Here is a 25,984-nt window from a genome sequence, read left to right as displayed (position 1 = left end):
CTGCAACAGGGAATGCTACTCTAGGTCCAACAACATGACGTTTATCTGGATGTGGCCCTATTGTACAGTGGCTTTGGAATACAAATTAACAGGAACATCAGCTACAAATTATAGCATTCCTTATTTTTAAGGATAAAGCTTGAGTGTTTAGGGTAGCCACAAGGTAGGTAAACTACTATACTCTTTTTTAAAATATCACAGTAAATTTACGCATGCTATACAATTTGGATCTAGAGGGAGATAATTCATGTAGATAATATACATTATATACTCCCTTGATGCCCAGGGAAAATAAAAAAATTAAATTATGGACTCCACACACCCAATCACTATTTTTCACAGGCTCAAAATTAATAACTTTCATCACATTTCTGTTAAAAAAAGGGGATCCAGAAATGTCGAAGAACAAAATGTTTTTAATAGTAGATAAGCCCCCATAAATATTATTATTTAATTCAGTAGATTTCTAAGAGAGTAGTATCTTGTTTGTAGAATTGTACTAGTGTTCAAATTTAGAAGATGAACAATGTAAAAAGCTCTGCAGATTCACGCTCACTTCCAGTACTCTGAAAGTAAAAAAAGTAAGCCAAGTCTGAAGTTTAGAAAATAAGCTGTAGTTCTATGTAGGGTGAATCACAAGACTTGTGATGACAATCCCCTAGAATCTATATTTATTTTTTCTTAAAGATGATATTCAGAGCTTGCCTTGATATCCATCAGAAAATAATTTACTGTTTGTATACCTAAAGTCACAATTTAGAGGACTAAGATCTTTATTTAATCACATCTGTAAAGCTCTGCCAGAGCCAGGACCAAGCTGATCCTGACCAAACAGATCTTTATTATATTCTATGCATGTTTGAACCCATAGGGGATATCAAAAGCACATTATAAAAACATATGCTACCTCTAGTATAAAGCCTCTCAGTGGAGAGAGAGGGGAAACCAGAATGGACACAGCAGAGGACACAAAAAGTGGTGGATGTTTAAAAAGATGTAAAGAAGAAGAGAAAGCAGCAATTGAAGTAAATATACAAAATATAAAAGACAAGGCAGGGGAGGTGCAAATCACTACATGCACTTCAGACGAGGTATAATTTGGGATTATTTCTAAGTGTGTGCTGTACCACTAGCGGTCTAGGCAGCCTGAGGGTGGACAATATGCTGCAAAACAAACTCACTGTGGCCACCTGTAACTCTGTACCCAAGCCAGTGAACACCTGCATTTCAAACACTTGGGCTCCTACACTGAGCTCCAGTGCCCAAGCTCCACACCTGAGCTCCAACCACCATCTCCTGCCCAGCCTCCACAGCTGCCAGCTTTCTCCCTTCCACCCCATGCCAAATGCTTCAGGATTTCCCTGCACACCCTGCCACAACCACCTCCCTCTGCTCTCCAAAACCAACCTCCAGGACCTTGCTGCACCACAGTTACCAAAGGTGCCAATTCTCCCCCCAAGGCAGCTCTGACTCAAGGCAGATTCTTCTCTAAGCCCGCACTCAGCGCCTCCACCTTTGTACAGATAAATGCTCCATCAAAATGACACTCTTCTCTCCTCTGAATCTTTTCATCATGTTTGCCTGGTGACTTTGCCTCACTTACTTCAATGAGCTGACATCTGTTCTCATTAGCTATTTTACTGCTACCACAAATAGTGTTTTCCCTTCCCCCAAATCTGTTGTATCTTGACATGAAAATTTTGAGCTATCTTGGTACAGACGTTTTTTCACTTAGTTGTCTAGCACAATAGGAATGAGATTTTGCTGAGAATTTTCTAGACAATAATACAGACTTCATATATACACACACATATGCCTGGGAATGCATGGAATAAAGTGAAAAGCAGCAATGCAAACGAGATCTTACAGCATTATTCCATTTTCCCTGCAAAGTGCACTCAAGCATGCTTCTTTTCTTCCAGAAACACAAAAGGAAAAACAAAGATAGGACCCTAAAGCTTCCATAAAACCCATTGCCCAATTTGGGAAGCAAAACACTGATTTTCAGATAGCTCCAGAAGATGAAGAACCTCTAAATGTGACCCCAAGTGTTAGAATCACAGAATATCCTGAGCTGGAAGGAGCCCACAAGGATCCACGAGTCCAACTCCTGTTGTGCCATGTGTGAGAGGAAGGATCAGGTACAAATCTGGGAGGCCCACAGGCAAGCAGATGAGTCACTGCTTTAACTGGAGAGACCAAGGGGAGGAAGCAAACCAAAAGCAGCTCCTGAAGCAGGGACAACTTGTACAGGGACTTAAAAGGAGAGCACAAAATTACTTTATCATGTAAGACACACTGCCAAAAGGACTCGACTCTTGCAGAGCAGAGGCCTTTCAAGGCTGATTTCTGCAGCAGTGTTTGGGATATGCTGAAGAGACCCAGTAGTCTGTCTAAATATGCAAAGAAAGCAAGACTGCAGCTGGTAAGGAAGAAAACAAAGGTCCTGACTTCACATGGCAAAATAAATTTTAAAATCTGTTTCTGACAGCTGTGACCCAGAGGAGAAAGTGATAGAGAACGCTATCACTTGCTGTTGAGCCTAAGGAATCAGCAGTCTAATTAACAAAGCAAAGAAAATTTCCTAATTTCTTATTCTCCACTGGAAGAGAGAAGTTTTTACTAGACAAGAAGCTCCAATCTAATGATTGAATTCAGTGGAATGAAATGGAAGGCATAACTGAAACAATGACATAGTCTGACATACTGTTTACTAATTAATAAATAACACTTAAATCTGACATGATTGGACAGCTTAAAGACAAGGAGTAAACATGCATGAAGTCTGATCTATGGAAATGTCACATTTTATTTGCCTTTGGTCAGACCCTGCAAAGAGCCAGGACCATCCATAAGTGCAATTCTTATTTACATCTGGATTCTGGTTTACATCTGGATGCCAAAAAGGGAGGTACAACACAGACAGAAGAAAGAGCTTGTGATGCACATTTTAACAGTAGTTGTATACTAGTTTCATTATGTTCATCTGGATGTATTTTGGTTCCTTATTCTAGGTGGATTTAGACTCCTAATAAAACAGACTGCAACTAGGTAAATATTACTTTGGTTACTTATAGAACAACCTCAGAAATGTTTGCATTTTGCTTTGTTTAGAACAGATTCTAATAAATGATGCAGTGCAATGCTGCTGGAGCACAGGCCTGTAAAGCACAGAAACAATATATCTGAAGCAGTTTATCCAATTGCCTTGAGCAGGATCAACCGAACTTTGCCCAACTGAGTACGTTATTAATCTCCAAAAAAGAGAATTCTACAATATCCCACGACTATCGAACCACTCAGTGTTCTCCCAACACCTCACCTCCAACGTTGCATCATTTTTTTCTGCAGTAAAGTTGATTGCTCCCCATCATTCCCCCAGTGGCCAAAAAGAACAACTTATCATTCTTGTCCTCTTTTACACCACTTTTTGAATTGAAAGACTGGTATCATGACCTTCTTAAAGCCTCTCCATTCTACACTTAACATGAAATGAGTTTCTTTGACTCTGTTTCTTTTTTCTTTTCCAAAGCATCTTATTATCCTTGTTCTTCCCTGGACAGTCTCTAATCTGTACACACCTTTCTTCAGACACATGATATAAAATTACAGGAAGATTCAGTTTAGATCTTAAAGGAACCTTTCTAAATTTAAAGACCTGATGTGAAAAAACAGAACAGATTAAAAAGGGACACACTGGACAAGGCCCAGAAGACATGAGAGACCCGTCCTTCACAAAGGCACCATAGGTGCTGCAATCCCACCAACTGGCACAGGAACATACGTGACAATTTTGCAAGGCTGCCCCATCCCCACCACCCTGCCCAGAAGTGCTGAAACCAGACACAATCATCAGGCCCACACTTGCCAGCTCAGACAAGAAACAGAGTGATTCCTTGGCATCACACAAAACTTTGCCTATTTTTGCAACAATTTCACCTTGCTGACTTTAACTCATGATCATCACCCAACCGTGCTCTCCTTTCTTCCCTGCCGCCCCTCGGCAGCTGCTCTCAGGTATCCCATTTCCCCATGCCTCAACTTGCACTTCTCAACATCCCAGTCTGTACCAAAAATGCCATCACATTGGTTTCCAACACTGGAACTGAAGATCTGATCCAAATTTGTAGATATACATATTTACTCCTGACTTTGTTATGCATGTAATCATTAAAATTACTACTGGATCCTCAACAGGACTCTACTCCAGATGTCCTTTCAGTATGACAAGGAACCACTCTGGAAGAACACTATTCTGTGTAATTACATGCCCACTTCATGAGAAATCTCATGATATTTTAATGAAAAAACCACATTTTCCTCTGATTACACTTACGGCTCGAGATACTGAGCAGTGAAATGCAAACACCTGCAGGGAGGTGGCACCTCACACCAACGTTTGCACACAGCAGTTGTCTCAAAAATCCTCAGGTGAAAGCCCAGATCAAATCCTGTGTATTTTGAGGCCTGCCCCAAGGGTGAAGCTCAGGTTACCCACCTGTCTATCACGTGGGATGAGCACTGGGTAAGAGACAGAGGAATTAATCCCTTTTTTAAGTTGAGTTTCAGGCTAAGCATTCATGAAGAGACAGCGGACAGAAGTAACAAAAGAAAACCAAGATCCAAAGTGCATTTTACAGGAATATTTAGGTTGTCAGGGAAAATGTCTAACACATTTGCTTGTTTCTCAGCAATCCTCAAAGTGATAATTAAATGAAAAATAACAGTTTCATAGGGGTACTCCTCCCTGTGTGGGAACAACTTTCACCAAATGCCAATTAGTGGTTTCCTGTTAAAATCAAATCAAGCTGGTTTTGATAAAGCTTTTTAATGAGAAATGGCTAAAGTATGAAAATTTCCCCCCATATATATTGCATATCAAATCCCAAAATCACATAACACAATCTCACATCTAACATTTTTGGTATATAAAACTCTCTCTTGCACTTCTTCATTAATTTCAAAAGAAATGTATTTACTAAATATTTAAATCATCCAATAAACAAAGCCTTAAAAAAAAGTTTACAAAAGTAAATTATAATGTTGATGAAAGCCAATCTTAATCAGTCCTTTTCAGATGCTCCCAAAACTCATTTTTTACTGATTATTTATTCATTCTTCAAGCGTATGGCAAATTCAATAATTCTTGAGCTAGGAGTTGTCTACCAAATGCATCAGTGGTTTTGATTATTCTATTTGACATCAAATAAAGACAAGCAGTAAAATGTCAACAACAAATGCAAAGATGAGATCACCTACAACTCCAAGACACCTGTTGGAATGAAACATCAGCAGCTTGAACTGTGAGCATTGGTAATAATTTGATTAAAAAGAAAGTTAAGGATACTTTGGAGAACAGATTTTGACTGCACCAGACTGAGTACTCTTGGCTATGGTCGCTGGTTTCTGCCTTATGCCAAGCAACAAAGTTCCTCCCAAGACACCCATTCCCATCCAGCCTTCTGCAAGGCACTCCTCATCCAAGTCTTCTCTCTTGCTTTTATTTGGGTTGATACCCCATGTTCCATGTCTGTTACATGATTTATGTGCCCTCCATCCTTATCACAACACGATCAAACCCTGACAGACACTTACCATGTATAAAACTTCATATTTACATTGGAGACAAAGGCTCTCTCAACAAGTGCTTCAGAGTCCTTCAAAACCAAACTCTGCCATAGCACCTCTCATTCTATATCTTGAGTGCTCAGACTTCCACTCCATGCTAAAGAGTGTTTCATTTTTGTTCTTGCTAGAACCAAGTGCTCAGACTTCCACTCCATGCTAAAGAATGTTTCATTTTTGTTCTTGCTAGAACTAAGCTTTCTAAGTGTTGCCCTTCTCTTTGTGGTCTTTCTGGGCATGTCATTACCACACTCCCACTTGATTTATTTTTTTTTCTCCAAGCAACAAAAATTGTGAGATCCTTTGTCTCCTCATCTGTATGACTTCCATATCCCCAGTTATTATCAACACAGATTTCTGTCAAATGACCTTACTCCTAATACATTGAATGCTGCTGGTCTGTCCCTCATCTTCTAGAAATTATCTACCCCACTTCCAAGAACAGCAAAGCTACCTGTGAAATACGACTGGGCTGTTTATCTTCTGCAGTCATCTTGGCCATATTTTTCACCATCTAGTTCATGATTAGTCATTAAAAAAGAAAAAAGAGTATAGCCCTTTTAATCTCCTGCTTCAATAAATCACCCTGAACATTAGTGAAAACACTCTGTAGGTAATACCAACCATTCTCCAGGGTAATGGCAAATCCCTGCCATCACCCATTTGTATGATCTGGGAAAGCTGATGGCAGAGAACCACAAAAGCAGACAAATTCCCCAGCCCCAGTGTGCAGGAAAATGCATACTGGGTGGTTTAGAAACACTCCATCCAGTGCCTTCACCTTGCCTCCCTCTTTGTTAAACACCAGCTTCCTGCTGCTGTGTATTCCTAAGGCTTAAATGTGCCCAACGTTCCCTTCATCACCTGCTGGGAAATGTTCTTTCTACTGCCATTGGACTCCAAGGGCTGCTTTTTGAGCCAGGTATGCCTGCCACACCTCACACTTATTTTAGCAAAACACGGATACAAAAAATCGAGAGCCATGCACTCGGGAATTGATGGGGAGAAAAAAGCAGAAAATAAGATCAATAACAAAAACCACAGTTCAGCATTGTGAGCCCACCCTACTTTGGCCACGGTTGTCACAAGCATGGCAAGTTAAATCTTCAAGCCCTGTTATTCAGGTGGAAATTCTGTGAAGCAACAGCTCGGTGAAAAGGACAAGTTCCTCCTGCTCCTACAGCTTCTCTCATGATAGGGAAGTGAGTAATGGAAACACATCATCACAAACCACAGGGGCAGGTTTCTAAAGGGTTCTGGTGACAACCAGCAGCTCTGGAAAAAGAGGAACAGGAGACACAGGCAGGTTTTCACAGCAAAGACTATGCTTTTACTGTGAGGAAGAGTAAAAAGGATATGGACTTACAGCACTGTGGAAGGAAACTGTAATAATAATATCACTGTGGAAGTGATAATTTGGTGATTCAGGAAAAAACAAAGCATCACCAGGAACTGCACATAACAACTTTGAGAAATGCTGAAAATCTTCCTCTTAGAAAACTGTGATCCCCCATCTTGTGTTTTGAACCAAAGCAAGGCCCCATGTACAGAATGTGAAGCTCTGGGGAAAGAGCAGCCTCTGAGCCTGCACAGGGAGTGCTGGCTTTTTGCACAGCCAAAATCAGACAGCAGCCCCAGAGCCTGCGTGCACAGCAGCGCTGCAGGACACGAGGCAGGCTGGGACACACACTCCCAGCAGGAGCCCAGCAGGGATACAGCTCCCTTGCAAGGCTGGCAACCAAGGGTGCTGTGCCTTGAGTGGCACACTGGAGAGAGAGTCCAGAAGATAGAATGGGAATTCTGGAGCCCAGCAGCCCCACACCAAAAGACTGAGAGGCTGTTCCTGGAGGCAAGACAAATGTTACTGGCACCTGGGCTCTTGCAGAAGGGAGATCTGGAATCAGGAAAATGTGAAAAAGCAAAGCATGAACCCGATTAGGAGTTTGATCAGGGACTGCTGGATGTGAGTGTGGGCTCTCGAACCCCTACAGTGCACCTTCTCCAGCTGCCTTTGCAAACAGAATAAAATCATCAGCAAAATGCCAAGGACACACTTTCAATATTGCTTTTAATTGATGCCCGAGAGATTACTCTGACATTACCAGTCCTCTTCAAAATTCTGCATTTTTAACTGTCATTCACAAATAATTTCTTAATATTTGCTGCATGTGACTGTTCTCATAGTTACCTACAACATTCAAGAATCACAGAATCATTTTGGTTGGAAAAGACCTTTAAAATCATTGAGTCCAACCATTAACCCAACACTGCCAAGTCCACCACTAAACCATGTCTCTAAGCAGCAGATCTACATGGTTTCTGAAGGAAAACATCCTTCCCTGGGCAGCCTCTACCAATGCTTGACCACCCTTTCAGTGGAGAAACTTTTCCTAACATCCAAACATTCCATTCATGAGGATTATTCAAGTTGGAAAGTTAGAGGGTCACACCAAGAGCAGGGCAAGAGCACTACACATGGAGTAAGATGGACACAAAAGCAGGAAAAGTTAACTGCTGAACAAATTGGCTCCTACAACATCTTCAATGGCAGGTTTATAAGCAACAGGCAAATTATCTATTACTTATAATTATCTATTACTTATTAATTACTTACTTAAATATTATTTATTTGTTTGTTACTTATTACTTAAATAGTATTGTTTATTACTTAAAGGTCTTTTCCAGCCTGCTGGTGTTTTTAATGGTCTGTTGAAACAGCTGCTAAAAACCCAGCTGAATGTTCAAGCTAAAAAATTATTGACTGGATTCCCTCAGAAATAAAATGCTACATAATAAATGCAAATAAAAATGCATTAAAGTTAATGGCATTTCAAAATACTTTGCAGTTAAAGTTTAAATGAAAAATAAAATTTAACCATATGTATACCTCAAATTGCTTGTGCCTTACACAAAGGGGTTTATTCTCCTTTAAAATTTATGAAATCACAGTTAGTAGAAAATTCTACAGAAAAATAAGAGGATACACTTTTGCTGTATTTATGTTTTCTCCAGGTTTTCAGATTTTTTTTCTTTCTTTTTTTCTCAAAAAGATAGGAACAATGATAATATGAACCATATAAGCTCCAGTAACTGAAAATAATAGTGCAATTTAAAACCCTACTAGTATGAGTTCTTAAGCAGAAAATAGAAAGCTGGGCAGAAAGCTCAAGTACTATATCTTATTACTGGTCATCTTAATTAATCTATTTTTCAGATTATTGAAGTATTTCAATGTATAAAAAATAAGGGTATCTGCCAGTGAAGCCTACAAATCACACCCAGCATCTTGCGCACCAAGTGTCTTACATATGTAAATGTATGCGGACCCAGGACTCGGATTTCACAGGCAGCCACTGCAGACAGAATGATGAACTGTGTAATTTGCAAGGTGAAATCTATTTTATGTCCCTTCCAGATCCAAAGGGTCCCTCAGCAAGCTGCTCCTCACTGCTGTGGGATACCAATGCTGGGAAGTCTTGGCAGTTTTTCACAGGGGAGCTGAGGCAGGGAAGGATTTCAGCCCTGCATGGTGCTGATCTTGCCACACATTTTTGTCCCCTCTGCACATATGGCACATCCCATGGCAGAAGAGGAACCTTCTCTGAACATGCAGAACGGGGAGAGATGCCTGGCCACTAGGTCCCATCCGAGGTGTGAGGACCAGTCTGCCCAGGAAAGGGGGGTGGCGGTCACCCCAAGTGACACCACATAAAACATTCCCACTCTCCAGGCTCCAGCACATGGGAGTGACACCTGAAGGCTCCGCGCCACCCTTGTGGCAATGTGGGACACATCCCAGGGGCTGCTGCCTTCCAGGATGCGGCTGGTGGTGGAATGAGACCCCATGCCAAGGTGTAGGATGTCACTGTGACATCCCCAGTGCCACCACGGGGACAGACACAACTGAGGAACAGCAGCACGAGGCGGGAGCCAAAGGAAAACATCTCGTGCGAAAGCAAGAGCCTCGCCAAATCCAATCACAGCACATGCTGGAAGAAACTTCCCAAATCCATGAAGTCGTTCTGGTCTGTAATTAACTGAAAATTAATTACAGAATCTTGAAAAGAGCATAAACCAAAAATGGGCCAGCATACCTTCATAGTGCAGTTGCTCACTCTGAATCTCTTCCAACAATTAAGCCCAGCATATGTCACTGGAGTTAAAAAAAAAGATAACAAAACAACAAACAAAATATGATTCCCAAAAAAGTTTTGGAGTCCTACTTGCCAAACGGGATATAGCTGTCTGCAGAGCACACACATACCTTCTAGAAATGAGAAGGATGATTTAATGTGATACTTGGCAATTTCAGCTTTGCAGAAATTACAGGTTGCAGATGCTTCTTATAAAATCAAAACAAAAATCGAGACAATAACATAATTAGGTAAATTATTTGCTGACTTGATGAATAATTTTCTAAAGATTATTAAATGATGTAAGAGCTTAGAAAATGCTTCAATTTCTCAACAAACAAAATGAGGAGGTAAACAATAAAACTGCCAAATTATTTTGGCTGAGCATTCACAAAAAGGTGCATTTTGTATCACTGAATTACATGTATTTTTTACAAGGTGCCTCATCATGGCATGCTGCCACCAGCTAAATTTTTTTTTTTTAATTTAGAAAAAAAATTAGCATGCTGGAAAGTAGAAGTTATGCCATCAAAACAAAACAGAAAGACTGACAGAGTACAAAAGCACCCTATTTTACTATTTGAAAAATATTGAGAAAGAATATTACCAAAAGAGAAAAAAAAAGCCCTAAGAAAAAGGATCAGTAGATTAATCAGAGATTGTGCAAAAACGTGCTGCAGGAAGCATGGAACACTATTTCTGATTTCCAGTTTTCCATTATAGAGATTAGTATCTTCAGTAAGAGCAGGAAGACAATCTCAAACTGTGAAATTACAAAATTTGCTTCATAACCCCCCTATTTCAGTAAGTGGGAGGAGCTGGGTGGGGGCAGCCTGGGGTCCTTCGCTCCCATCTGTACATGGGGAGGAGGCAAAGAAGAGTCAAGTTCCTTTCCAGCCCATGGGAGACATGACCTTGTTCCCTAATGCAACATTTCTTCTAGATCCACTGGAGGTTTGGTGTTTCGGTTTTTTTTCTTTAAATGAGGGGATAAAACATCACAGTTATGTACAAGCATAAAATAAATGCCCATGGTTTCAGCAACTTGCAGACTTTCCAACCCTGAGCTATGCTGATGACCATTTTGCATATCATCTTACTCTATTTCTCACAAACCAAGCACATCAGCACCTCTGATACAAATTGGGATTTGTTTTTACATTTGCTTTTCTTTGGAGGGTGAGAGCTGAGCTTGGCCCTACTCCACCAAGAGCACAGCACAGTGCAGGGTGTCATAGCTACAGAGAGTACTCTGCTGCAAAGAGAACTTTAAGTTGCATTTATAAATTCATTTTTCTCCAGCTCCTTGCCATTCAAAATACCTAATAACATACTTGCCCATTTTGTCTACAAGTCCAAGCTAGAAACAGGTAAAAGCCCATTTTTACTGGATTAATGTACATGCTTGGCAAAACAGTCTGACTACACGAAACTATGACCCACAATGCATCTTCATAATATGACCTTACTCATCCTCTTCAAGCAAAATATGAAAAAAAAGTTTAGTACCAAACCTTGGCATTTCATATGAAAGCACAGTTTTCAAATATGAATTAATATCTCTTTTTGCCATTTCCACCTCCATTTTTTTGTGATCTCCAACATATCAGAAATGCCCTGCAGCAGCACACAGAAGCTCCCAAAATGGAGATGCTGTGTTGCTCCTCTGCAGATGCCCAATGCAGAGCTCACCACTGGAGACAGATGGCCTAAGCAGAGAAAAATCCTTAAGCTCCCAGCATTTCCTGCCAGAGCTGGGCTGTCTCAAAGGCTGGAAGGTCCATCAGCAGGATTTGGGAGCCCTTGAGGCTCTCTAAACAGCAATGCTGCCTCTGGGCTGAGGGTGCTTTACCTGTCTCTGGCAGCCTGCTCCTCTCCCTCCAGCCTGCCCTTTCCCTCTTGGACCATGCAGAAGGCACTGCAGTGCATGAAAATCCAGAACTGTTCCTCTGCCATCTTGTTCATGGCAGTGATGGAAAGCTCCTTTGTGTCACATTTTGGCTCCTTTACATGGCATAAGGGGATCAAATCAGGAGTGAGAATTTCCCCTGAAGTTTCGCTCTGTGATGAAAATCACTGAAACAGCTGAACTGCAAATCTTAGCTGTGTGCCAGCTGCACACTGCAGAGGCAGACTTGGCCTTCCAGGTGAAAGAGTCACCGACATTAAAGTTGGGTAAAGACCTCTAAGAACTGCCAAGTCCACCACTAAGCCTTGTCCCCAAGTGCCACATCTGCACATTTTTTGAACACTTCCAGGGATGGTAATTCCACTCTGGCCAGCCCACTTCAGTGTCTGACCAACCTTTCAGTGAAGATATTTCTCCTCAAATCCAATCTAAACCTCACCTGGCACAATCTAAGGCCATTTTCTTTCATCCTGTAGCTTGTTTCATGTAAGGAGAGACCAATTGATCATCATCTTGCTACACCCTCCTTTCAGGCAGTTGTAGAGAGTGATTAGGCCTCCCCTGATACTCCTTTTCTAAGGAGTCAAACAACCCCAGCTCCCTCAGTCACCCCTCATCAGAGCTGTGCTTCAGACTCTGCACCACCTTCACTGCCCTTCCATGGACTCGCTCTGGCACCTCAATGTCTTCCTTGTAGTGAGTGACCCAAAGCTGCAACAAACACAGGTCACAAATTATGATTTCCAGCAGTCTACCAAGCTCCAACAAAAGAGAGGGTTTTTTAACGCATTCCTCATTCAAAGCATTCCCAGTCAGTATTAACAAAAAAAAAAGAAAAAAAAAAGAAAAAAGAAAAAAAAAAAAAAGAAGCCGTTTCCCTCCTGCCTTGCCTTTCTGCAGAGGACAGCATGGGAACACATCCTTTGAAACCCACCTGGACACCATAGGGATGAACTCATGACATTGCAGATAAATGTCCCCTGCTGCTGTTTCCTGAGGTTCTCAAGCCCTGGGTTTGCTGGAGCTCCACTGGCACTGCACAGGGCACATCCAGGGGGGTGCCCTACACCAGCTGCCAGCAGCATGCAGCAACATTGCCAGCACTGCAGAGAGCTGACCTCCCTGCTCCACAATGATTTCCAGCACTAGTTTTCTGGGATGAAGGAGCTGCTACCATGGAGCTCCTGCTTCATCTAACAAAGGCATTTTGTTTCCCTTGCTAGGTTAAACAGTGCTGATCAAAACCAAGGGAAAGCTGCCACCTCCCCAGCATGCCACAATCTGGCCCTGTTTTCCCTTGGGAAAAGGAAATAAGGGGCCTAGGGCGCAATGTAGTATCTCAAAATTGGGAAGGGGGTTGAAAGAGAGCCTAACAGGGCTACTCTCTCTGAAAAAGTAAGGTGTGGCTTGTTTGAGTATTTCTGCCCGGAGACAAGACAGAAAAAAGAAGTCTGGGAGGTAGCAAAAGGTAGAAAAAGGCAGCAGGCCGGAACCAGGATTTTGCACACAACCTATCAAAGACAAAGCAGCTCAGTCTGTAGAAATAAACTCAGCTGCCAGGAGAATAGGTCCAGGAGGACAAAAAGTGAATTTTGAGATAGGGAGGAATTAATGTGACCGTGTTGCAATTTTCTGTACAGTGAAAACACTCTAAGGGAAGGGTAACCCTGTACATCAGGGAAAGGACCTGCAGCAGTATCCAAACCCCTGTTCACAGACAACATCATAAAAACAGGAGTGGTGGAAGAAAGGCATTTGTAATAGCATTTGCTCAGATGATGGTTTGAGACAGGAAATCCACCGAAGCACACAGAGAAACACATAACCATTACCAAAGAAGGATTAAAACAACAGAAAAAAACTCATAAATTTTGTTATCATACTGTTTTCAGTATGCTTTTGACAATTAGTAAGAAAACACTTTTCCTTGTTGATGTTGATATAGGAACAATGCAGTAACATCATCAAAATTATTGCACGTCCTTACAGCCACAGAAAAAAATCAACCAAAATGCTGAATAAGCACCAAAGAAGTTGAGAGGTTTCACTATGTGTGAATTTGCTTTCACGATGGTGTAACACATTTTCCAGTATTCAGGAGAATGCTCATCAAAAACAAAAAAAAACCCAAAAACCCAAAAAACTATGCAATAGTTGAAACCTTAACATTTTTAGCTTATGATATTCTACTAAAATTACTGTCATCATAAAACACCCACTTTTCTTTTTTCTGTGCCATAAAATAGGCACCTCCAAACCCCAATATAGAATGACAATAGAGTTTATCAGCTATTAAGCACTTCTTCAGGCTAATCCCACCTTAAAACTTCTGAGATTATGCAGCTGCCAGAACTATAAAAAGGCTGCACATTTCCAATGTTTTCACCTAATCAAATTAAGAGACTGAACTATTAATATTCTGCTTACCTCCTAAATTCATTCCAGCTTGCAGACATTTCTGTAATCGACAGGCTGGGCAGTTCTTCCTCCGAATCTTATCAATTATACAGTCGTTCCTTCCCGCACACAGGTAATTGTGCTGGCCTGAATGAACCAAAAATAAAATGCATTATTAGAGGCTGTATTTACATAATTCCAATTTGTTCTTCTCCGCTGTTTTGCACTCATTTTGAGATTCTTATTACTGAAGACACTTCAAATTCCATTCTTTACCCTTTCCAAATGATCTTGGTGAGTTGTCATGGGTGTTTATTATGAGCATCTCTTCTTTTTAATTTGGGAAGGAGTTTTGGTGTCATCCTCAAGAGAGATCGCATTACCTTTTTTTTTTTCCTAAACAGGACTGGAATTTTTATTCTAGTGAAAAGCAAACAATTGGTTTGAAATTTTTCAGATCTTCTTAGGTGTGCTGTATCACGGAGCAGTCTAACAGTTCTAAGTTTGAGTACATTCTCATGCTCAAGAAGTTCAGGATATAAAGCAGAAATGCACAGCTGAGGTTAACTTTCCCTATACAGTCTACTCTCTTCAACCAGGCTTAAATTACAACTATATTATTTAATTTCTGTGAAGCCGCACAGAAGCACTCCTGAAGAGACAGCAGGTATTTAATGAAGAGGGGAACTACACGGCAACCAGGGAAACAGGCTGGCATTTCAGAACTTGGACTCAAAAGGCATTTTGCTCCATGGGAGGAACACAGGTGGAGCAAACCAATGCAGTGTCTCAGGCAAGGGCACTATCACATGGCCTTTTCAAAGCCTGGTGCTTGAATTTGATGTGGAAGAATAAAGGAAGCTGCAAGGGTTGGTGTAGCATGACAGCAGAAACAAGAGGAAATTGTTTTAGCTGCCTTGATCCAGAGGTGGCACACAGGGATCCAGGGGGGCCAGAACAAATGTGCAGAAACCCAAGAGATGTGCAAATAACGTTGCAGCCAACGACCAAAGCAAATAGCAGCTGTAGGAGAGGAGGGGAAGCCCTGGAAGAAGTCAGGCGCAGAGCTGCACTGGAACAGGCAGGGGCTGATGTGCAGGGCGAGGGAATGAAGATGCAGATGCACAATGCGACAGAGCAGATGTAGGACAAGAGGCATAAAATATGTCTGCCAAGCTATTTTCCACAATACTCATATGCTTCCTCGGGAAAGATAAAGAGAACATTCATGGGATACCTGGAGGAGACCTGGCTTCTGCTTTGGGCTCTTTCAGGAATTTGCCTTAAAACTTCAGCTAAGTCATTTCCTATCTCTGCGCCTGTCTTCCTTTCAGCCTTACAATGTTATCTAGACAGTGAACTGAAACTTGGGATGTTTCTCAAATCTCTTCTGAGCATCTCACACAAAGAAAAACGATCTCATTTGAGTGAGTGAAGTGTTACAGTAGTATCACAAAGGTATCATCATTTAGATAATGCTTTAGATGTTTAAAGAACAAGCAGATGGGCAAATAAGGGTTTTATTAAGGGACTTTACCTAGCACTGTGACACAGATGAAAAAGAACAAAACTTCAAAATAATTGAAGAATATGTAACATAAGGCATAAAATCAAGCTGTACAATATAGTGACAACACCAGGATCTATCAGCTGGCCTTTAAGTAGACCTGATAAACAAGACAAAGATAACATTCTCAGCTAATCACAAAATGAAAACTGGGTATCACACAATTCTTATTTTGTGATGTGATCTATACAAAAACAGACACGAAAGAGAAGAGTCAACTTAATGCCTCTTTATATTTTTGCTCTGAATTGACATGAGCATATCCCCTAAAGAACCACCACGCAGACAGCATGAAAATAACATAAAAGGAGAAAACAAAAGCATTTAAAATTATGATATACAGCATAAAGATGGTTTATATGTCCTCACAAATACTGGCATATACTCCTTTTTCTGGAGGGAGAAGGGAAAAATGGTTATTTTCTGCCAGGAATGCAGGTGCACTTGCTCAGTACTCATACAATGTCCTTTGTACATCAGATACTGCAATACCATTTTTAGGCTTCCACAGGCGGGTGCAGGCTATTAATAAGACAAGTCAGCTCCAACACTGCAAAATGAACCTCTTTGCAGAACTACCCTGAAGGCAGTTTGTGCTAAAAAAAATGTATACCTGGTAAGTCAACATTTTTCACTACTGCTTTAAAAATCTAATGAGTTTAATACAAAAGTTCCCGTTTCTGCACTCCAGGATAATTACTTGGATTGCATTTTTAAATGTTGTGGTAATGTTTGATTCCAACACTGTCACAATGGGACTTCCTAAGAAATATTCCCACAACAACAGAATATTCCATAAATCACCCTCCAAATTCTTTCAGTAGTCTGCAATTATTGCTCTGTGACCTATCTACTCTAGATCAAATACTTTCAGAAAACATAACTTAGTAAAGGTTCATCAATTTTTGAATCATGCATCTCTGAGTAGTAATGTATGGTACAAAATCTATGACCAGCTCTTCTACTAAGCAAGGCAAACAGCAAACAAAATCTTCACAATTTTTTAAATTTCTACATACTCCTTAAAAACCACAGCCATCATGAAGTTTACATTAATGAAAGTAACTTGAAAACCCTTTAAAAAAACCAGAATAGATCAACATTCCAACAAACCCTCTATGTAGAGTACAGCTATAAAATAATGAACAGTTTTTCATTTAACATCTCCAGTGAAAAAAAAATAGGCTTCCGTCTTTCATGCAATCAAATACGGTTCATTTCAAATAAACCAATTTTTTAAAGTAAGTCAGCAAAGCAAAGACACCCATAACCAATCAGTATGTCCTATCTGTGCCTCACAAGGCCCCTCAAGTTCAGGATCAAACCAAAACCCGACATATCTGAAATTGATGCAGTCCTCTCAGGACCTCCAGGGCTCTTCAGCACCTCAGTGGCGTGGGGAGGCTATCCTGAAGAGAGGCTTGATGTTTTTGTGCTGCGAGATCTCCAACTCTTTCAAGAGATTTATTGATCTGCCTTGTGCAGTTTGTGTTTAGCTTAATCCAGCTGTTCTTTTTATCCCATTCAATCACCCACAAGTGGGCTGGAAAGTGACAGAGCAGATATTGAATTCTCATCTCCCATGTGCTAAATGCATTAAGATGAAAGTAATTTTTACTTATGCTATCATTAAGAGCACTTAAAGCAGCTAATTCCTGTTCCATCTGAAATACAAAGATACCAAAGATACGAGGAAAATTTTCCTGTTCTAAATACATAACGAATGGGTAACACACAGTTACACAGTAAGAAGAAAGTGAGATCTTTTCTCTTAGCAGCAGAGATAGAGGAATATTGAAATTTGCATTTTCCAGGTTATTATGCCACCACATGCCACAGAATGACACAACCAAATGTACACACAAAAAGATTTGAATGTTTCCAGCCCTCTCACCTCCAAAGATTCTATAATTCCCTGTTTTAACAGGCTTACAAAAGAAAACAAAAGAAGTATTCATGAAATTCAGTCTTCCCTCTTACTGAGTTTTCCTGAATAAGCAAAATTCAGCAGTAAAGAAGGGGAGGAGGAACAGCTGTTCTTATTTGGCCTAGGAATTACTGCCAAAATGAGGCTACAGCAGAAGTTGTGCCTTTCCCCATTTTAAAACTCCACTAGAGTGATTGAGTCATCAGTCCCCAAAACTGACTTTCTAAGATGAACTTATGTATGCGTGCAGAGCACTGCTGCACTCCAAGGGCTGCCATGCTTCCCAACAGGTAAGGCTGCAAAAGGAACGAGATGTAGATATTTCTTGTCAGTATTGTTTCCGTTCCTGTCTAGGGCAAAATTAGAAAATCACAAAAATTTCTGAAACATTCCACATGTTTTATCTTCCTCCTAAAAAAAAAAAAAAATTCCCTCCAGTTTTTTGAAGTCTAAGTCAGGAATTGCAAGTCATTAATGAGTATTCTACATTTTTGTTCTCTTGTTAAAATAGCAACTACTATGATCAAATGTTAAATTTTGTAAGGAGAAAAGCGTAGTGCTGGAAGAGGACCCAAAGACTGTTTAATTCAAACCCACTCATGGAAGCATGATAAGACTAGCTTAACAGTTCAGGTAGGTTTTTAGTTTTCTTTCTATTTGTATTAAAATCTTCTGAGGAAGGTATTCTGAGGAAAGGTATTCTGCAACTTCCCTACAACCTACAAGCCCTGTGTGATTAGGCTAGCGATTAGGCAGCCCGAAGTTGTGGTTTTTCCCTTTACATTTCCCCCAAACTGGAATATTTTGTGACAGGAGAGATACTCATAGTCCCCCAAAGACATTCAGAGTAATAGATCACCACCTTCTCACAACAATCTCCTGCCTATCAAAAGATTTATGTTCCCCATCTCTTTTCTGGGCTAAACAAATCCAGTTCTCTCAATCTCTCCTCGCAGGTCATGTTTCCTGAATCTGTCGTCAATTCCTCCTATTCTCCTCCAACCTCTTTCCTAAAACAGGGCACATTTTTCTTGCTGAGTTTCACCATCACTAAGGCCAATAAAATGGTTATTTCCTGCATCTTGCACACACAGCAGCCCTGCTAATGCAATCCTGGGCCAGAGCTGGCTTTTGGCAATGGCATTAGGTTGTTGACTCACGCTCACTTGTGTGTCACTAACGACCAGCTCCTCTCCTGGGGCACTGCTGCCTTCCACATGCTCTTTCCTGCTTTTACCTGGGCAGGCAGCTCTCTTTATTCTCTCCTAGATCCACACACACACATTCACTGAGAGAGGCAAAGAAAAAGTCCAAAATCCACTCGGGGTCTGACGTCTGAAACATGAATGTGCCTTGGGTCCCAAGACTGAGGAAGCCTCACAAAGGGACAGCAAAGTGAGAAAACAGGAGCAGCAGCTGAGGACCAAATGAAGCAGAAGTAGCTTGAAAAGCTCAGCTTTTAAGATACTGTCTTACTGAGGCACATCAAAATGCATATAAAATGTCCCAATTTCCCTTCTTCCTCCACAATGAGAATTAATACTTTGACTCAGAAAATTGCAGGCAGAGCTGTCTTCTCCCTGCAGGCAGCCAGAAAGCCAAGCCTTCTTCCAGGGTTTGAGGAGAGAGGAGCTGGAAGCCACCTCCAGCCTTGCCTTGCAGATCTGCATGCTAAGAGCTAGGATCCCTTTTGCAGCTTCTGGGCTGGAATAAGTGCTTAGTTTCTGGAGTATTTCCCAACTGGGAAGATTATCTCCCCAGCAGCGATACATATAAAGCTTTACGGAATAAATAACATTTATTTCTTAACACCGTCCTTTCCCTTTACCCACCAGCCCGTCAGACTGCACAAGCTCAGCCTGTGCATCCCTTCCAACCTGAGCCACAGACCTTCCCTGCTAAAGACAAAGCAAACATGCTGCAGAAAATCATCAGGATTTTCTAAAGGAAGTCTCTCATCTCAGGAATATCTGGTCAGCAAACAGAACTTAACACCAGGTTTTTCTGCTTTCTGGGATAGCCCTAATGAAGGGCTTTGCCTCCTACACCAAGGAATCACAAAATGTGCACATCCCAACCTCTCATTTGTGCTCACTGAGCTATGTGATGTGTTCCTTTAAACCAGCTCTGAAATCCCCCCAGGTTTTGTTTCTGTATCCATATAAGCTCCTTCAATTATTAAAAATGAACTATTTCTACCTTTTGATGGCCAGTATACAAATAAAATTGCTGCCAAGAGTTGCCACAATGGTTTTCCACAACCAGAAAAGGATTTCCTGTTTGACAGGAGTTGTATCACACTATCAAGGGACAAACTGCATATACCTGAGGTTTTCACTTCACCATCTGCAGCAGGCAGGTACTCTCAAACAGATCAACATGATAAGTACAATGATGAATCTCTTTTCAAATTTCTGTTTTCACAACGTCCCTATTTCTTGCAATTAAAAAAAAAACAACAAACCTGCTAGTCAATGGAAATGAGAACTGCATTTTCATTTCAAATGTCCATTTGTTACACAGTTGAGGGCGCTTTTTTTGTTTTGGATTTTTTTTTTTTTTGCCTTTTTTTTTTTTAAGCAGTTGACAACTGCCCAGCAACAGCAGCCTATGTTTGCAGTCACTATTTTAGGCTACATCACATGTCAATTACATAACCTTGTTTTACTGCTCTTGAACTGGTTCGAACAACCTGGGAAAGAGATTATGGCAGTCCCTCCCAGCCAGCCATCCATCCCCACACTCGGGCAGGACCTGTCCCCCCAGCACAGCTCCAGTGCCTCTCTCCAGGGCTAGTTACTCATTGCCAGACCCACCTGAGACACTGGATAATTAACTTCCTCAGCTCTGTTTAAACCAGTCCAGTCTGACCACGGTAAACTAATAAACTTGATTTCTCATACTGAGATTTATGTGTAGCAGAATAAGCTTATAAATGCCTCAGCCATGGTACAGGTCTTAGATATTAATATTGCCCCTTCATTTTAAATAGAGAATACTCTGGGTTTGCATTTTAGATATTGAATCTCAGGGTTTCCCAAAATTGAGCGTTTATCTCCCCTATTACTCCACAGACCCTGTCATTCCCAGACAATGTGCTTTTCAGCTGCAGACCAAGCCAGTATCTGACAAGATGACAATACTGGTCTATTATTAACATTATTACAACATGCTTATAGCATAGGTACAATCGAAATCCTTCCCTGAAACAAGAATTTAGAGCTTTCCCTCCTTTATAATAAATTAGAGGCTTAATTAAAATTTGTTTTGACTTTGGCAAAATATTCATCATATCTGGGATATTTCCTGCCTGCTTCTCATTCCAAATTACCTTCTGCTACTTCTAAGTCCCAAGATATCTTTCACTTTCTCTACTCTTTTATATTACTGGATTCTTTTTATCTGCCATTTTAATGATATTTTTCTAAAGTCTCCTTACTTTCTACTCCCCCTTCCTTTTTCTTTCCTTCAATAAAATTTGTTTTCCAACCAATTTTTTTTAACTTACCTTCATCCTCAAGACTTTTACCCCTTTCTTGTTCTGTAACACTTTCTTCAGTCTTCTCATTTACCTTCTAAATGAGAAGACTGAAGATTCTACCTTCTATTTCCTCTGTTCAGCCAACAAATGTGATTTCACAGGGCATATTTACACTGCAATTAAAGGTATGGCTACACCTGATTGAATATACTGAAGCAAAGTATATTAAAATTACTGATAGCAGGGGATAAAAGCAAAGTCTCAACAGAACCATTTCCTGCAGGGTCCACAAAACCCAGCAAGGGCTTTTTTAAAAGCAGGGCACACCCACTGGTGCTCACAGATGAGCTACCAGAGCTTCCTCCAACGGTGACCACACACACAAAGCTGATTCCCCTTTTTTTCCTGGAAGTGGAGCAAGGAGAGTTGTGCCTCCAGATGCTGCAGACATATATGCAAAAATGCAAAACTTTTCTAAAAAAGGCAAACTTTATATGCAAAACTTTTTGAGATGTTATTTACACACTCCCTACACACACACCCCTAAGAAGACGGACGCCAATGCTCTGCCAATCTTAACATGGAGACTGTCTTCTGCTCCTTCATGTTCTCTGGAAGCTTGCTTTCACACTGGGCTGAGACCAGGCTAACAACAAAAATTGGAATGGTCTGGTGACCCTGGCAAAGGAGATGAGAAGTTATAAAAATGATTCTCACTCACTATTTTAAGCAGACTGAAAGGGCACTGATGAGAGGGATCAAGGACAGAGGAAATTTGGCAAGGGAGCATGGGATGTAGCCCAAAAGAGGCTACTATTTTCTGCAGGAGAAACAATCCAGCAGGGATGAAACCTGCTAATGGCAGCGAGATGAGTGAGCACAAAAATATTTGTGAGCACCTCACATTTAAGGTCCACGCGCACATTTTCTTATGCCATACTCAAAAAACACTGCAGAATTTTGAAAGCCCCTCCAAGCCTGTGTGTGGTGCTCCAGCCATCCTGTTATTCAGACAGGCTGAGCCACCAACACAAGATATGCCCCAAACTGGTGCTGAGACCATCCCCAGGACCATCTTTCAGTTCAGCTTGCTGGAAACCTGAAGACAGCCACATGTCAGGCTACAAGATAATTCCCTTTGCAGGTGGTCAAAGAGATGTTGCATGATGTTAGCACAGAAGAGGAATAGGAAAAACCTGATCTTTGCAAAGCATTTCTGATTCAGTGAAATCACACAGCACTGGAAATCTCTCTTGGACGAAAACCAAGGAAAAATATCTACAAATACTAAAAAATCCTGTTATTGAGTAAAATAATTTTGTTTCTGTTTTGAAACTAGTTTTCAGCTCAATTACTTTTGATTTTAGATTATAATGGATACAGTGATACAGAGAGTGGAATTAGAGCTTTAGAAGATGTTTTGACAAAATCACACATCTAATACTTTACAGCATTTTCTCTCGCAGCGAGTTTCCAAATTTTCAGTTTGGTTTAATTTTAACTGAATATTTTTGAAGACTCTAGATGCTGCTATCTGCAGAGGCAGATTTACAAGAGATCATGTTGGATACATGATGGCTAATACTGCTTTCCCATGCTACAAATCTGATAAGGCATTCTTGACATACTACAAATTTCCAGGCACTTTAATGGAAAATCTCAATGTACAAGAAATGGTCTAAAAGGTCTGAAAATACTTTTTAAAATGAGTGTAAAGGCAAAAGTTTTAAATTGCAACTGAAATGCCCTTCCATTTTTTGCTGACATAAAGTGGTCAGCCAATCTGCTCCACTGATACACAGTATGTAGTATCCTGCTCTACAAATAGCTCACTGTTTCAACTGGATTTCAGGAAGCACTCAGCGTAAAATAACATTTGTGTGAAATATCAAGTTCATTTGAGGGAATGTTTGAGAGTGAGGTGTGGGGGGAGCATTCTGGAATATGGAACACTAGTTGGTAATGTGAGGATTTCTGAATGACTCTGTGGCTCCCTGAGTCAGACTCAGTGAACACTGTACTGAAACTATTCACCTTTACAATGATATTTGTATTTGCAAGTGTACCTGAAGCCTGGTACACTTTATGTTTTTCCTCCAAACTTCTGCGTCTGCCCCACCATCCTGCTGATATATTAATGTAACAAATTGTCTTTGCAGTAATAACCAAGAGATAACTTCTCACTGGACAAACAGAAAAATCAAGATGCACAGCATTAATTCTGTGGTTTGCACCTCCATTTTAAAATCTGCAATTCCAGGCTGCCTCCTTCAATAAGATGCATGCTACTTATAAAAGATATTACTAGAAAAATAGGCTACTTGTTTCACAGAGTTAAACTTTCCCCAACTCTTGATCTCAGTGAAAATGTTCTGTTAATTTTTTTGTTTTTAAAACTAGCTGCCCTTTGGTTTTTGCAAACATTTTGATGTTCAAGTCTGCTGTGTTCTTGCATTTAGCATGCTCAGCAGATCACAAATTTTATTCTGTGTGAATGACACATTATCTTCAAAGCATATTTTTCTCTTGCATTTTTCATGTACAGTTTACTACAGCTCAGTCTGGAAATATGCTAAATTTATAATAATGAATATTATTATGTATAATAGCAACAATTTAAAATATTGCCAGCACATACGTTGACAAATATTTTCCACTAGAACCCTGGTCAATAATAATTTTCTTTTAAAGGCTTCAAGCAATACCATCACAAGAGAGCCTTTTAGCACGGTCTCTTGAGATCCCAAACACAGAAATGTTGACCAAAGTAATATCAGATGCTCACCAAAGCGAACTTAAAAATTCTCTGCATTTGTTTGCTGACTTTTTTGAGAAGGAGTCTGATTTACCCTTTGAACTATGTACTTATATCCCTATTTATTTTCTTCTTTTTCTCTCTCCATTTGTTTATTTTTATCAGGAACTTCAGCTCTCTGTCACCCAGATAAATCTGAAGAAAGAAGAAAGAGGATTAGGGGGATATAGAAAAAAGATCTGACAATTGTAATGAAATTTCACAGTATGTTTACTGTTAAAATACTATAACAACCTAAACCAAAAAGTGTAAATTCAGATATTACACTAACTGCAATCATGATTTCCATCTTTAATTGGATGAGCCCATCTTTCCAAGTACCATTCCCCAGAGTAGGTGCAGAATTTCTTGGCTGCAGAGCCACAGGTCTCAGTCCCCTCCAACCCTTGCTCCAAAAACCCCTAAACAGGACCTGAAAACAAACACTTCTCTCTCTGCTTACTCATCCAACCTCAAGAGGCTGAGCAAGCATCACACAGCAGCAAAAACTCTGATGAACCAAAGCTTTGCCTAATTACCCCAAATTTTACTGGAGCTCATCTCACAAGTAAAACCCCCATGGGCCCCCTCACCCAGGCATGGTGGGTCTGACACCTCAACTGTGGCACAAGAATGACCTCTAAGAGATAAAAAAAGAGATTAATAAATCTGCCATGGTGACAGCCACCATGCTGGGTGCTGGATCCATGCCCTCATTTCTGCACCTTTCCATAGGAATTGCAATTTGCTTTGCCACAGAGATATACAAAGGGGTGACCTTTCACACTGGAATCATCCTAGGTCTTGAACAACTAAAGCCACAGATGACTTGCCCTGCATCTGACATTTCCAATACATATAAAGTTGCCACTGGGAGTTAAAAGCAAACAAGCCAGACATCTTTTAAAGCACACAAAACTTCTCAGACACATAATTCATATGCCAGAGTGACACCTTGAAGGGATCAGACCTTCCTCTTTCTGCAAGGGAATGGATATTCAGATAAAACTGAATGTGTCAAATTTCAGCCCCAATAATGGTGGCCACTGAGAACAAAAATGAAAAAGGAGGCATAAGACAATAGAAAAATAATTATCTTGGGACATAAATACATCATAACTCAGGCATAAATATAATTACTTTCAAAGAGCATTTCCTCTAATTGTGATAATTGCTATTTCAAAATTTTTTTGCTCAATGAAAACTAAAGACTAATTAATATATAATTTATATCCAGAATTCCCCCATGGATTAGGGTTGCTGCTCCTCCCTGGTATATATCCTCAACCTCTGCATTCAACTAATTTAAAAAGAACAAAATCAGAAAGTCCTCAGTCTATTCCCATTTAACTTCACACAGGGCAGGTCTGGAAACAGATTTTTTTTTTTTGAAGTTCATTTTTCATAATTAGAATTCCGGTAGTACTAAGCAGATTGAATTCATTTTAGTTTCCTGCAAGTAGCTATTTAATACAAACTGATGTGAAATGAAATGTCATTGCTTACAAGAAATGTATCAACAGCACAAAAATACTTTGGACTAATCTTCATAAAATACAGCAATTTGCTCATTAAAGTGATAGAAATCAGCCAGGGACAGAGTCCAATCTCCTCAGGAGCAGCTGTTGGAGCTGAGGCTTGCAGGAGAGGTCAAGGAAGGAAAGAGATGATGAGGGTGGTGGTCCCCTAGTTCAAAGCCATGGTAGGAGCTTAACTGCAGCTCCACGTGGCTCATGGTGTGCTTCTGCACTCTGGAAAAGGTGAGTTTCACTACTGGCATCAAAAGGAATTGTTTTATCATGGGAAAATGAGAGTGACTAAAGGCAAAGACCACTTTGTAAGTAAAAATGACAAAATCTGCATCAAGAAAATTTCCATTTTAAAAAGGTCACTAACATAAAGAAACAAAATCTGCCCTCTGCTTATGCCAGACTTCCTTGTGATGTATTGCACCCCAGTTTATAATTATGAGTGAATAACACAATCCTGTGCTTCTCCTTATACATCCCAAATTGGTAGGCTGTTTTGCTGTCCTCAGAAGTAACTTTGAAACTGCGAGGCACCAGCATTAAAAGCCTCCCTGAAAATGTGCACTTGTGTCTGAAAACACACAAAGAAAAGATCAAAATGAAAATTAAAAGCAGATGCACT

General features: G+C 40.4%; 1 protein-coding gene across 1 annotated transcript in view; it reads right to left on the bottom strand.

Moving 5' to 3' along the window:
- The window catches only part of NR3C2 (nuclear receptor subfamily 3 group C member 2), a 185,115-nt gene that overhangs the window by 36,245 nt on the left and 122,886 nt on the right, over positions 1–25,984 (bottom strand). Inside the window, exon 3 of the mRNA XM_005418096.2 lies at positions 14,095–14,211. Within this exon, the coding sequence (XP_005418153.1) occupies positions 14,095–14,211 (117 nt within the window). The remainder of the gene's footprint in view (positions 1–14,094; positions 14,212–25,984) is intronic.

Source organism: Geospiza fortis, unplaced genomic scaffold (assembly GCF_000277835.1).
Source record: "Geospiza fortis unplaced genomic scaffold, GeoFor_1.0 scaffold11, whole genome shotgun sequence".
In the NCBI taxonomy this organism is placed as follows: domain Eukaryota; kingdom Metazoa; phylum Chordata; class Aves; order Passeriformes; family Thraupidae; genus Geospiza; species Geospiza fortis.
Note: the sequence above shows the minus strand (reverse complement) of the source record. Positions and strands in the feature narration are given on the sequence as shown.